The 15,325-nt window shown below is 41.6% G+C and overlaps 1 protein-coding gene and 1 pseudogene across 2 annotated transcripts in view; both read right to left on the reverse strand.

Moving 5' to 3' along the window:
• The window catches only part of Sgpl1 (sphingosine-1-phosphate lyase 1), a 51,189-nt gene that overhangs the window by 12,898 nt on the left and 22,966 nt on the right, over window positions 1–15,325 (reverse strand). For both annotated transcript variants that reach the window (XM_021204868.2, XM_029542487.1), the window contains exons 3-7: window positions 13,449–13,614; window positions 7,745–7,812; window positions 4,253–4,400; window positions 2,164–2,240; window positions 451–579 (exon numbers count right to left, since the gene is read on the reverse strand). In XM_021204868.2, the coding sequence (XP_021060527.1) occupies window positions 451–579; window positions 2,164–2,240; window positions 4,253–4,400; window positions 7,745–7,812; window positions 13,449–13,614 (588 nt within the window). The remainder of the gene's footprint in view (window positions 1–450; window positions 580–2,163; window positions 2,241–4,252; window positions 4,401–7,744; window positions 7,813–13,448; window positions 13,615–15,325) is intronic.
• Window positions 14,329–14,724, reverse strand: LOC110326439 (annotated as a pseudogene).

The raw sequence follows: 15,325 nt of genomic DNA on the forward strand, positions 1-15,325 counted from the left end.
CTCTTCCAAAGGTGCAGAGTTCAAATCCCAGCAACCACATGGTGGCTCATAACCATCCATAACAAGATCTGACTCCCTCTTCTGGAGTGTCTGAAGATAGCTACAGTGTACTTACATATAGTAAATAAATAAATCTTTTAAAAAAAATAGTTATATGAATGAGAAAATGAGTGAGAAAAATGGAGAGAATAAGCCAAGTAGAGAGATGTGGCAGAATATCTGGTAATCAGTGTTCCTTAAACTCTCCTAGCAACTTTATATAGGCTGAAAGATTTTTGAAAATATGAAGCTGAAGAGAAAAATTCCTAGAATATATACCAAAATGTTGACACTCGGTATTTTAAAGGTACAAGTAACATTTTAAAACTGTACTTCATCTAGACCATTCTACAATAACAGTACAATAATTGTATAACAGACTATCTTAAAACTTCTATTTAAACCACTTACACATCCACAGGAATCTGGTCCCCCATTGAAGAGGGAACAAGTCATCCTTACGATTTCTGCCTCTAACTTCCGTAGTCCAGGGAAGATATCTGGATGCAGTGGATTACTCCACGTGAATTCTCCATAAGCCTGCAAAGAAACGCAAGGGAGTATAAGACAGGCTGTTATCCTAAATAGGACAGAATCATAGGTATTGGGCCCAACAGTAAGAACTAGAAAAAGGGTATGATATATTCCCCAACTTAAATACCAGAATATAATGTAAGAAAGAGACAAGACATGTAAATAGATGATTTTACAACGTGATGAGGAAAGAAATATAAATACAGAAGCATTAAAACTGTAACACCAACAGATAGCCATCACTTTGAAGTTGCACCTTTGTCTGTCACTGTTAGCTGTACAGGCCAAATACGCCCTGTGAAGCTCATTTTCCTCGTATGCAAGGGGGGGACTAACAGTATCTACCTTACGGGGTCCTAGCAATAATTAAACATGAAAACGATAGTTTGCCTGCCACAAAGCAGTCATTGCTGTGAGTTCATCTGTCTGCATGTGCTAAGGGACTCCGATGGGGAGCCTGTTAGCATCCTGAGTGCTCTAGAGGAGTCCGATGAGAGGAACCTGAAGAGATGAATGGAAACTAATCCTATGCAGCAGGAGGGGAAGAAATGGGAAGAGCATGATCCACATCGACATGGAAGGTAATGGGGATGGTTAAAGTGACAGGGGAGCTGGGATTCGAGAGACACACTGTTCCCACTGTGTGAGGACCTACACCTACACTTAATGAAAAGTTTAAACATAGAGTTATGACCATTATGCCAAGAAATAACCAAGTAGAACCTCTGACATGAAGGTGTGTGGGGATTCACAGTCATAATACACAGACCAAGAGATTACAACTTTAACTATAATTTCATATGAGAAATGGACTTCAAAACTAAGGTTGATTAGAAACAGAAGCAGCTACATCCCACACTACAGTCAGGCTCATCTTGTGGAGTATGCTTTGAGTCAGCCTTGCCCTGACTCCCATACCAAACAACATTGGCTGTAACAGGGAAAATGTCAAAATGAAGCCCTGCACTCAGAACAGACCTTCAGTCCCCAGCATCTGGGAGATAGAGGCAGGAAGATCTCTGAGTTTGAAACAGCTGATCTGCATAAGCAGTTCAAGGACAGCCAGGACCATGTCAAGACCCTGTCTCAAAAAACAAACAGTATCCTCAAATAGCAGGCTAGAAATACAGAGGATACAGCAAAATCCAGAGGTATAAATGGCATTTCACATTTTCTGAAATCTGAAGATACATTTGACATTATTATTCACATTTATCAATTTAAGTGAAAAGAAACTTTTGAATCTCTATGGCTTTATTTCAATAGTAAATTTCCCTTGTGTGATTAATTTTACAAGAATGAGATTAAATAGTTAAATGAGGCCGGGCATGGTGGCGCACACCTTTAATCCCAGCACTCGGGAGGCAGAGACAGGCGGATTTCTGAGTTCGAGGCCAGCCTGGTCTACAAAGTGAGTTCCAGGACAGCCAGGGCTATACAGAGAAACCCTGTCTCGANGTGAGTTCCAGGACAGCCAGGGCTATACAGAGAAACCCTGTCTCGAAAAACCAAAATAAAATAAAATAAAATAAAATAGTTAAATGAACCAGGAATGGATGGCACCCATGCACGTAAGCACCCAGGGTTCACCTGCACCAGCAGCTCTGTGAGCTTCGGCTCCCCGCTGTACACAGCTCCTGAGGCTTTCCCTTCTTGCCAGGAACCATCTGCAGAAAAAGTTAAGGTCACTCTGTCAGTGAGCAGGCATCACTGGAGACACAGGGATTAATACAGACGGGGCATACAAAAACCTAAAATTCATGCCGGGCAGTGGTGGCACACGCCTTTAATCCCAGCACTCGGGAGGCAGAGGCAGGCGGATTTCTGAGTTTGAGGCCAGCCTGGTCTACAGAGTGAGCTCCAGGACAGCCAAAGCTACACAGAGAAACCCTGTCTCAAAACAAACAAACAAACCCTAAAACAGACACATGGCTCAGCGGATAAGAACATGTATTCTTGCAGAGGATTAAAGTTCGGTTCCCAGTACCCATAGCAGGCAGCTTACATCTTCCTGCATTTCCAGCTCTAGGGGACTCAATGCCCTCTTATGGCTTCTGAGGGCATTTGCATTCAAGTATACATATTCCCACATAGACACATACCACACATACAATTAAAAGTAAGAATTTTAAAAAGAGTAAAAGAATTGAGTAGAAACTCAGTCCTGTTCTTCTATTCAAACAAAGGGATTTCAGTAATGACTTACCACAGCAAAGGGGATGAAAGGTCATTCATTAGTGCCAACAATTGTAGGAAAAGACAGAGGTGCATCAAGGTTCAATGAAGACCGACAGTAATGTCACCCTCACCCTTACCCTTTCCCTCTGCTACCTTCTCTCAACATAAAAAGCAGCCCTTTGCCTCCACGCAGTTCCTGTCCTCAATAAGATCTTCTTCTTCAGTAGTTCCCCTCATTTCCCTATCTAGTCACAGAAAGTCACGGGAACTGCTATAAGCAGAGGTGACAGAAAAAGCAACCGTGAAATCTTGCTATACAACCTCCAGCGCTGCAGCCAAGGCACAAAGCATGCCAGTGGAGGAGTACATTCATTTCAGACCTGGAAATACACAGTACGGTAGCCACTTCCCGTGCCACAACTAACATTCAAGAGCAGGCACAGAAGTGACCATGAAAGCGAGGCTGAGCAGGGTTCCCCGCCAGAGTTCCGCTGGCTGACTCAGAAACATTCTGTGACACTAACAAATCTGAGATGGGTCCTTCAAGACTTTCTGCTACCACAAGACTGCACCCTATTAAAAGGGTCTGTGAGAGGGGTGTCGCTGAAACATACTAAGTGAAAAGTACACAGAACCACTGCTCTCCAAAGCAGAATTCTCCAGTTCTCAAGAGACCAGAAGGCTGGACAGCAAATGCACAGGCAGAGCCCTCCTTCCCACAGCCACGTGTGGGTCCAGTCTGACTTTCAGTCTCTTCTCATAGGACATGGCTGCGCACCACGTGTGTCTTAGGCCTGTGGTGGCCATGGTTAATGACAGACAGGTTCATGGTTTCATAGTCTGTTCTTTTGACCATTCCAAAGAATACAGCATGGTTTATGACATAAAAAAAAAAAAAAAAAAAAGGAAGGAAGGAAGGATGATAGCCTGCATGCATGCCAGAAGAGGGAACTGGAACCCCAGAACTAAAATTACAGATGGTTGTAAGCCATCAGGTGCGTACTGAGAATTGAATCCCAGGCCTCTGGAAGAACAGCCAGTGTACTTAAATGCTAAGCCATCTCTCCAGGCCCTGTCTACTGACCCCTAGCACCCCGTGTTCATCTTCTTTGATTTTTTTTTTTTCAATTTTGCTTGTTTTTTGAAACAGCATCTACATAAGCCCCAGCTGGCCTGATACTACATGACCTAGAGTTGTCCTTGGGCTTGCAGCAATCCTCTTATCCCAGGCTCCCAGTACTGGGATTACAGGCAGGCACTGTTACTCCCAGCTCTATGCTCATCTCTGAATGGTGGAGTTACAATCAATGTTTTAACTGTCTTCCGTGCCTTGAAACAATATTATTTTTGACATAAGTCTGTAGCTCATCTACAATATGAAAATTTGGCCTTTGATATAGAGAATGGATCCTCCTGTACGTGTAGTAAGTGCCAAGTGATCTTGACCTATGCCAATATTAGTCAGTAAGCACAGAGGCAGCACCCCTTGACCAATGCTTACCCATGGAGCTGTACTCCTTGAGTCTCTCCAGAACCTCAGCTGTGCCCATACCCTGAGCAGGCAGAGTTTTCACATAATCCTTGTCCACCTTCAGGAATGGCATGTTCTTAACAAGATCCTTCTTGGCTTTGCTCACCTGTTGTTCGATCTCCAAGGATAAAGAAAAAAAAAGTTAACTAGAAGGTAAAAGAGTGAAATACAGAAGTAGAAAGGCCATCTCTGAGACCGAGTCAATGGCTCAACACCAGGCACGAATATGTACTACTAAGTTAGAAGGGTTTGTCTTTAAAAAAAAAAAAAGGAAAATGAACATTTTATCTGTTTAGCCGGGCAGTGTGTGCAATGCCTCTTAGAATTTAAAAAGTCAGCTTTCCTTCTGAAAGTCAAAGATGCATTAAATCTCCCCTTGTCTGGGCTATGCTGATGTCACCAACACTGTGTTGCCCTTGATTGGAACTGGCTGAAGTCAGCCTAGCCTGAGTACAATGTGAGATCCTGTTACTGTGTTAGCAACAGCAATACTGTGATTGATAAACACAGTCATGAAACAGGCCACACTACAGTAAAGGGGGATCCTGGCTGTTGCACAACTGATGAGTAACTTCAACAGGTATTTTAAAAGAACCACGGGTATGGAGGCACACCGAGTCCCCAGGGAACTCATACAGGCTTCAGAATTGCCGGGATGACTATGCTGCATCTCCTTAAGAGGCTATGGGTAGCCTGACCCATCTGACCCACAAATGCTAGGACAAACTATGGTCTTTTCTGCCATGTAATTTATCAACTATGATTCTTTCCCCCCCCCCCCCGTTTTTTCCAAGACAGGGTTTCTCTGTGTAGCCCTGTCCTGGAACTCACTCTGTAGACCAGGCTGGCCTCGAACTCAGAAATCTGCCTGTCTCTGCCTCCCAAGTGCTGGGATTAATGGTGTGCGCCACCACTGCCCGGCTCAACTATGATTCTTTTCCATCCTCATAGCTACACTTTCTGAGCCATTTCTTTTATTCATTTGCTCAGCAACCACTATTACAGGCTAGGAATACAGCCATTAAAAAACAAAAAAAACAAACCAAACAAACAAAAGAAAAAGCCCTGTGGTACACAGTTTTGGTTTGTTTTTTGTTTTATTTTTTTTAAAAAAGGCCCTCATCTCACAAAGCTTATTTTTAGCAAGAAAGACAGAAAAGTCTACTAAGTCACTGGTGCTTAGGAGAGAAACAACAGAGTAAATTGTGAACACAAAATGATAGAAGCTGCTACACTTCTGAGACTCTTGGGTGACAAGTGTAGAGAGAAAGGCTATATGCTACAGTGCTGTGGCTTCCACAGTATAGACAGTAAAGCCCAAGATCTCACAACCACCATTCACATTTTTCTCAATCCTGGCCATGGATAATCAGAATACAAGAGAATCTTCTTATATGTAGCTCTCAGTGTAGTCCCAGGAAACTGACTCCTTTAAAGCATGTCAGCAGTGTACATAGGTAGCAATGTCCACAGTACTGGACAATGTTGAGGCATGCTATGGACACAGAGGCATTTTTAAAGTCATAGATAGAAGATCATGCTACATGCAGTGTCCATGCAACAGGAACAAATTATGAAAGACGAGTGCTCATATGTAGATAATGTTGTTTTAAGAAGGAAAAAAAAAAGACACAAAAAAATTCCACTAGGAAGTATATTAAAATTCATAGCAAGTACTAGTACTTCCCACTCCCAGTTATTGCCTCCATTACATTTATTTAAAAATGCATATGTTGTATGTTTGTTTGCTTTCTGTTTTCTTCTAAAACGCAAGTTCTATAAGAGAAAGGACTTGGTGCGGTTCAACACTGTAACCCTAACAAAATAGTAAAAAGAACTAAGACTGAGAAAGTGCTCAGTAACAGTGTTGAGTAAATAATGAGGCACAAACGCACGTGTGTATGCACACAGGAACTTCCTATCTCTAAGCCTCAGAATCTGCTTCTGAAAAATAAAGTTTTGATTGGATCACATGGCCTCTAAGCATCTTCAACTCTACAATTTCAAAAATTTAAGAATGGGTTCTGGAATCCTAGCATTTATTTGTCTTAAAACTTTGAAGGGGCTGGGAATGCAGCTCAGCAGTGGAGTGCATGCCTAGTGTATCTGAGGTCCCATGTTTGATGGTTATCACCACCACCGCCACCACCACCATCGCCACCACCACTGCCACTACCTCTGCCACCACCATGACACCAATGCCACTACCATCACCACCAAACCTCAACAAAAGGAACATTTTACAGCCGCTAGCAGTCAAGTGTCTGCCTAGCACTGGTAGGTCCCAGATTCCATCCCCAGTACCACCGTTACCTCCACTACTACCACCAAAGAAGAAACCTTTCTTTGGGAATGGGGCTCAGTGGTAGAGAGGTACCTGATTTGATTCCCAACTCTGCAAAAAATCAACCAACCAATCAGTCAAATAAAATCTTAAAACTAGAGGAGAACGGTGGAGATATTAAAATCTCAGGAATAGTAAGGGTCTGCTCTCCTTTGTGGCACAGCCTATCGTTTTCAGTAGTCTTCCTCCCACCCTTTCCCATTCACACTCCACCTCCAAACCCCTACCCCCTACCCCTTATTCCAGAAGACTCAAAAGTATAGGAAACCCTCAAAGTAAGTAAAGCTGGCAAAAGCCAGGGAGAAGGTGAGAGACAGGTCAGAGCAGGGCACTGTGGCTTTGAAGACACTCAGGATTCTATAGGCCTTTCTTATACCTTGCAAGGAGCCCATCCTGCTTATCTCCCCCTTGATAAAGAACCCAGCCCTGAGGAGAAATATCTTATCCCAGTATGATATCAAAGAGGACACAGTGAAGAGAGCAACTCTGCTGTAAAGAGGAGCAAAGAGCAAGAAAACAGCTGTTATCTCTTTAAGTTTCCAATCCAGGAATCAGGAAACTCTTCTCAGAGGCCTACCTGCTTTTGTGAATACAGTTTCCTTGGAACTGGCAGGTTCATTCCTTACCTATGCTCCTCTTCCATGGACCCAGAGTAGACAAAAATGTTTCCTATTTGGCTCTTCACAGAAAGTCTGCCAACCCATGATTTAATCCCCAGATGGGTATCTAAATTCAGTTTAGTCAAATATTGTTGTAAAGCACAGTAAGACTTCAGTTGGATTTTCTAATTTCAAGTTATTCCTTAGCAGATTTCTCACCTCTCCTTGGGCCAAACCCGTTGGAGAAAGTGCTAACTAAGCCTTAGCCTTTCCAGCCCTTTAAGCCACATCTACTATAGGGCAGTCCGTACTATGCACCGGAAGTGTTTTACAGCAGTCCAAACTCTGCCCATAGACTCCAGGAGCCTGCTTTCAGAGTTGTCACAACCTAACCAGCTTCCAAACACTGCCAAATCTCCAAGTTTGGCAGACAAAAATCATTCCTCTCCTTTGAGAATATTGATCTAGCAACAATTAGGAAAGATACACACAGCAGACAGGGAGACAGATTACACCTACCTTACGTCCAATAAATGGCATCTTCCTGATAAGCTTAAATAATTTGTTTTTAAACCGAGACCATAAACCTACAAGAAACAAATAGTTCTATTAGTCACATGAAACTCCATGGATACAACTTACCAGTTAACAGACAGCAATCATCCAGTTGTCTCTTACAACTTTACTTCCTCCAGAGGGAGAGTTTCAATTTTTTTTATAAAAATGTTTTAATTTTTGAATAATATATTTATGTGGCCCAACTTTTCAGTAAGTAGACACACGCAGTAATGTTTCTTCTCCCTCATTTCCTTCCACCCAGATCTCATCCTGCCTTACATAAGTTTTTTTTTTAACATAAGTTTTTCCAGCTTGATGTATTTACCAGTAAAAACAAAAATAAACTCTCATTTATTTCTTGCTTTTACTGAAGAGGTAGTATAGCCTAGTACTGTACTAGACCTTGTTTTTCCACTCACTAATATTAAAGATTAGTATTTCCTCATTCGTTCCTATCTGTGTATATAAGGTAAGAGTAGATGTGTGCCCGTGTTCATATATATGCCAGTGTGCATGCACATGTGCATTCCATTTAAGAAAAGTTTCATAATCTATTTAACCCTCTCCCCACTGCAGGACACATAGGTTCATCTTAATTTTTGCTGTTAAACCATGCTAAAAATAATGTTTTAATACACAGTATAAAAGTATATCCATGGAATGAATTCCCAGAAACAGAACTGCCAGTCAAATGACACATATATTCCAGAGTTGTTGACCTTCCAAATGTCCAGATGTCTTTCTATCCCCAAAACATGTGTCTGTAAAACACTGACCCAGACAACATTTCGAGACTTAAAAGGAGTCTGAAAATCATGCACATCAGAGTCCACTTTCAGGCAGTTACAAAGGACAAAGAATTTTGATCCTGTCAACTACAGTAATTATAAATCATCAAGTTGGAAGGACACTTGTGCATTCCTACTGCATACACCTCCACAGACCCGAGCAGCAGCATTTTAAGGCGGGGCTAAAAGGCTTTTATAGGCTAACTATGGCAGGCATGAAAGGCAACCAAGGATGGGAGAATTAGAACTTGTTCAAGGCACAGTTCAGAGCAGTGAGAGCGTAGTCCAGGACTCCTGTGACTCTACACTGCTGCATTCCTAAGGGATCTGGTAGGGCAACTCCTAGTGTGGTGCCACACAGGTATGTCTACTCCCTCAGCGGGTACTCATCAAGGCCCGCCTGCATCCTTGCTTTACTGTGCTTGCTTAGGTAGTACTGGCCTTCTACTACTAAGTCCTATCAACACTGTAAGTCCTGCTGTAGTGATATGAATAGGAATGGCCCCATAGACTCATGTGTTTGAATGCTTGGCCCACAGAAAATGGCATTATTAAGAGGTGTGGCCTTGTTGGAGCAAGTGTTTCACTGAGGGGGTAGGCTTTGAGGTAGGTCTCTTATGCTTAAGCTATGCCCAGCATGGCACAGTCTCCAGCTACCTGTGAATCAAGATATATAACTCTCAGCTTCTTCTCCAACACATGTCTTCCTGCACACTGCCATGCTTCCTGCCATGGCAATAATAGACTAAACCTTTAAAACTGTAAGCCAGCCCCAACTAATGTTTTTCTTTATAAGAGCAGCCATGCAATGTCTCTTCACAGCAATGGAAACCCTAGCTAAGACAGCTGGTGACAGAACCACTGAGAACCAGACAATGATGAAACAAGAAAAGACACTAGCCGGGCGTGGTGGCACACGCCTTTAATCCCAGAACTCAGGAGGCAGAGGCAGGCGGATTTCTGAGTTCGAGGCCAGCCTGGTCTACAAAGTGAGTTCCAGGACAGCCAGGACTATACAGAGAAATCCTGTCTCAAAAAAAAACCAACCAAACAAACAAATGAACAAAAAAAGACACTAAAGTCGCTCATTTTGGGGCACTATTTTGGTTTCACAATATCTTCTTCTAGACATTGTAATATAGAACTAACATTCTTTTTACATGAATTAACAATATCCTTTTTCTGTATTAAAAATTCTTCTGGGCCAGCAAGATAGTCAGACCTGCTGTCTGATTACCTGAGTTCAATTTCAGGAACGCAGATAAAGGTAGAAAGTGGGAATTAACACCCGAGTTGTCCTCTGACTACATGAGTGCTGTGGCAACATACACACATTATATATATACCCATACACACACACCTCCCTAATAAGTAAAATAATTTTTTTTAAATTTCCTACTGAATGTGTGACACATGCTCTTAATCCTAGTGCTTGGGAAGAAGCACAGACAGGCAAACTCTGTGAGTGCAAGGCTAATCTGCTCTACAGAGTGAGTCCCAGGCCAGCCAAGGATACATGAGACCCTTGAAAGAAAGAAAAAAAATCTTTTAACATATTTTGGGGACATAATTAATGTAAAAAGAATGTTAGTTCTATATTACAATGTCTAGAAGAAGATATTCTGAAACCAAAATAGTGCCCCAAAATGAGCGACTTGTGTAAGTCATAGGACTAGCCTTCCACAGGGTTAAGTTCCAGAGATGAACCTCTCCAGTGTGGGTCATACCCTCAGCGTCTCAGCCCTGCTCCTTTTGCCAATCCTTCTCAGCCACTGGAACTAGAGTCTTTGGCCTCCATAGTGGACTACGGCCAGTGGCTCTCCTGAATCCTCTAGGCAGGCTGTGAACACAAGACTGGGACTGCTGAAAGACCCAGCTTCAGACTGAACAGCTACTAGAGTCTCAGCTTTCCAATGTAAACACGGTCATTACTACTCAATCCCTATCACATAAGCCGATCTAATGAATCTTTCATAATATGTATTCATTGGTCCTGTTCCTCTAGGAACCCTGACTAATATAATTGGTATACTCGAGTAACAACATTTTAATTGGTCTCAATGGCTTGTTCATATTGTATAAAGGTTTCCTATGGTGAGCACAGGCTCCTTTTTAATAAAAATATATATTAAAAGCAAAAATGGCTTGGAGTTCAACTGACAAAGACTTATATAGACAACCTTACTAATATAATGGTTTTTGGTAGTTTTCAGAAGGACTGCTCAGGGTCAGCAAGTAAGTAGGCACCAGGACCCAAGACGGTTATGTTTCTGCCACAAGTTCAGCAAAGTGCATAACACAGCCAGCTGATAACTGAACTATCTAATTATGAAAACGCAAAGGTAATAAATGTTAACTAGCTCAGCTTGACCATTATGCAATACAAACACACTTCAAAACAACATGTTCTACATAATATTTACAGTTAAATAAAAATTTTAATTTAAAGGAGTAAATACCTAAAGTTAATACTAATTATAACAAACAAGTAAGAATGTCAACAACTCTAACTTTAGTCTAGTTTTATAAATATACAATCTTAAAATGGAAAGTACCCAGAATGGTGATTTTTAGGGCTTAGGAAAAATAAGAAATGGAGACTTTCATGTTTTCTGGGTTTTGAGATAGTGTATATAGTCCAGGCTGGCCTCAAACTTACAATCCTCCTGCCTTAGCTTTCCAAGGGCTAGGGGTTCAAAGTTGCACCACCATGCTTGGCTCAGGAACTGTTTGTCTGTTGAAAGTTCAATCTGAACTGAAGAGAAAGTTCTGAAGCTAGAGACGACATAACAGTGTGGATATTAGTTAAATGTGGATGCCACTAAACTGAAGATCTTAAAGCGAGTAAAATGAGAGGCTAAAGAGTGATAAGAGTACTTCCCTGGTATGCACAAGGCCTGATATCTGATTCCAGCAATGTCCCCTCCCAAGCTTAAAAGGGTAACATAAGGCATGAATGTGCTGCACCAGCATGTATATGTATGGTAAAACACCTTTACACATAAAATATAAAATAAAATTTAAAAGACAACATACGTGTATATATATGTACTGTCATAGTAAAAAAGAAAGAAGCCAGACATGGTGATACACAACTGCACATTTTAGTACTCATGAGGCACAGACAGGAGCACCATTGCAAGCTCTAAGCAAGCCTGGTCTACATAGTGAGACTCTATACCAAGTTAAAACAAAACAAGATAAGGTCAATGAGCTGGGGGAGGGGAAGTTGGGAGAGGAGTGAAAGACACTTCCTGGGTAAGGAGTACCTGAAGAGGCAACTAAAGCTGTGGCCACACGTAAACCAGGAGCTGAAGTAAAAGGCCAGTCTCAGTCTTGTCAACAGTGTCGGAGAAACCCAGGTGAGGATGAAGAACAGAAACTGAAGACCATGTTTTAAGCTACAGTGAACTACAATTTGAGACAGGACATTCACATCTTATTTCCACTATAATTAAACAGCTCTAAAGCCGTTGAACTTGCCTCTCCGCAGGTCATATTTTGCAACATTTACTTTGCCGTAGCTTTAATGCTACTAAAATAGCTCAATGGCTGCATGATAAAAAGATAAAAACCACCCAGTGGTGGTGGCGCACGCCTTTAATCCCAGCACTTGGCAGGCAGATGGTTCTCAGAGTCCAAGGCCAGCCTGGTCTACAGAGCTAGCGAGTTGCAGGATAGCCAGGGCTACACAGAGAAACCCTGTCTCAGCCTACCTGCCCCCCAAGATAAAACCCATCTAGTTTGTGGGAAAATAGAAAGTAAAGCAGAAAAACAGTTAAAGTACCCCCAACAGATGATGCCACCAAGGAAGTGAAGCAATGGAGAAATATCAAACAAGTAAAAAATGGTTAGATTTTTCTTCAGCTAATTACTTCTTCTCCCAAGAAAGTTACTCAAGATATCAGCAGTGTGGGGGAAAGCCAGGGAGCATCGCAAAATAGCCACTGCTAACATCTACTATTTAGATATGAGTATAATCAAATAGCTTCCCAAGCACTGCCTGTAGGGAGAAAATAATTCACAGCGTCATGGTCATAGTCACCTAAAGGTGTAGGTGGGAAAGTGATGGGTGTGCAGGAGCTGTTTACACCTTAGGAAGGGTATAAGCCGGTCACTGACCGGTGTCTCCTCCTCAGCAGCCCCTAAGAAACAGTGTTGTTCTTCCCAAGTCCATCTGACAAGTCAGTACTACTGTCCCTTAGCAGAAGTTAACTCCAAAGGAAGAAGGGCCATGCATTACTTATGCAGACATCCCAGAGGCCAGCCCACTTGGCAGTCAAGTGGTGCTCCCACTCTTTTAATGAAAAGGAAGGCCACAAATGAAAGCAATACATTTCTACTCTGGAAATCTCAAATAACACAATTATGTTCTTTTATTTTTTTAAAAATTTATTTATTTATTATATGTAAGTACACTGTAGCTGTCTTCAGACACTCCAGAAGAGGGTGTCAGATCTTGTTACGGATGGTTGTGAGCCACCATGTGGTTGCTGGGATTTGAACTCCAGACCTTCGGAAGAGCAGTCGGGTGCTCTTACCTACTGAGCCATCTCACCAGCCCACAATTACGTTCTTGAAAGAAATTAGAACCAAAAAGTATGTACACTACATTCTGAGACATCTGTGAATCTTTATAGTAACGAATACCTAAGGAGTTTTTACCCAAACTACAAATGAAAAGAAAAAAAAATCCACAAAACCATAAATAGTAAGTTTCCCAAAAGTCCTAAAAGAATTTCACAGTTAATAAATCAGGATCTATTTCCCATCTAAATAGATTTTAAAAGGCAGAACCAAACCAAAAGAAATGCTTCCAACGCACCAGCCATGAATGAGATCCCAGCCTACCTTTATAGGAGGGGAAGTATACTTACTCTCTGGCTGGAAGATAAGCTCATACACCCAGACTACTAGCAGAGTACACAGGACACTCCACGCAATAAGCTGCCAGGGCTCATATTTGGTGCAATATCCATTCACATAATTCTTGGCTTTTGTGGAATATGCTTCCAAAATCTCCAAATAAGGCTCGAAGTCCTTCTAGAAATATAAGAAGAAAAACAGAAACATTACATTCAGAGAAGGGAAGTCTGCTCTTGGTTTGTTCAATTCTCATTTTTCAAGGGCAAAGCTGTTACTCAAGATGAGGGCTCCACCTCAGCAGTAATCTTATCATCTTCTACAGACCTCAAAGTTTATACACCAGATGACAGTGTGGACTTTGATACAACGTTGATCTGCTTATTTTGTAAAACGAGAGGACTAATCTAGATCAAGTCCCAGTGAAGCATTACCTTTTATCTCACTGCTGGTATTCCCAACAGTTCCTCTCTGTAACCAATTCTCAAAGTGAGTGCCATTTTTTCTCTACTCTCTTTGAATTTTCTCCTTTGCTATTCTCTATTCTCTCAACACAGTAGTTCAGTATGGACCCAGACTATGACTATTTTTTAGACAACATAATGAGACTTGGTCTCATTTAAAAAAAAAAAAATCATTCTTGGTTCAACTATGAGGTTACTGTTGGCTAATCCTGCTCTAAAACTCACTTACCTACTGGGAGTCTGTCATGGTATTTTACTATTACTGTATCCCACACAGTATCTGAGATAAACAACAACAACAACAATCTCATCTGTAAACTTAACAGAATCAGTCAAAATCTCTCTGAGATTGACCCTAGTACCTCCTTTATGAATGCCAGGTTCAGGTAAATATTCTACCACTGAGCTACATCCCAAGCCCTTCTTTTTTTGCCAGTCAGTCTTGCACTTTATCGTCGTTGTCGTCTCAGGCCTTGACTGCATACTTGTACAGCCGCTCCTGCTGCTGCTGCTGCCTGGTCTTCAGCTTCTCCTCGTACTTGGTGAGCCAGTGGCACACGGCTCTAGTCTTCTTGGGTTGCAGGTCCAGGGGCTTATATTTCTTGCTCTTGTAGAATTTTCTGAGGTTTTCTTTTTGAGTCTGGTTAATAACAGTGAGGACTCGGGAGATCGATTTGTAAACAACTCGTATCTTGGAGAGCTTGGATGCAGCACCACCTGTCACTTCGGTGACCCGAAGCTGGGATAATTCCACTTTCAGATCGTCCAGTTGTTTCAACAGCTCCTCCTTCTTGCCTCGCAGCTCCCGTGCCTTAATCTTAGCCATTTCAGCGTTGTTCACCCCCAAACCCTTCTTTACTTTTAATTTTGAGATAGTATGGCTAAGTTGCCAGGCTAGTCTTCAACTTTATAGGCAAAGCAGCTCTCAAACTTAATCCTCTTTCCTGAATTTACTAAGTAGTGAGATTACAGAATGGAGCTACCAGGTCTGACAGGAGATCTCACTCTTGAAAATTCATCTCTCCCTTTAAATTTCTGTCAAGAATTAATTTGTGATAGGCTTATCACAACCTGACTTGCAGTCTACTCATCTATTTATCTCCCTGACTACAAAGTTGGGTAGGGCTTTTAAGACTGTTCTTTTTTGTTTTGTTCTTTTTTTGGTGTTTTAAAGCTCTGTCCTTATCCCTACTTACTAAGCCAGAGTATTTTTAAAAGTTTAATTCATTTGGATAGTTTGTTATTCACTCAACATTTTTATGGCAACAAGGTGGCATAAATTTGGGTAAACAGTTCCTTATTCTCAGTGAACGTATAACCTAAAGGGGAATGTATCTACATTTTAAATTATTTTCTGTACTTTATTTTCACATGTATCAGTAGATCTCAAAAATGCCTAGTGCCAGAGGAAGTCAGAAAAAAAAACA

This window comes from Mus pahari, chromosome 9 (assembly GCF_900095145.1).
Source record: "Mus pahari chromosome 9, PAHARI_EIJ_v1.1, whole genome shotgun sequence".
Classification (NCBI taxonomy): domain Eukaryota; kingdom Metazoa; phylum Chordata; class Mammalia; order Rodentia; family Muridae; genus Mus; species Mus pahari.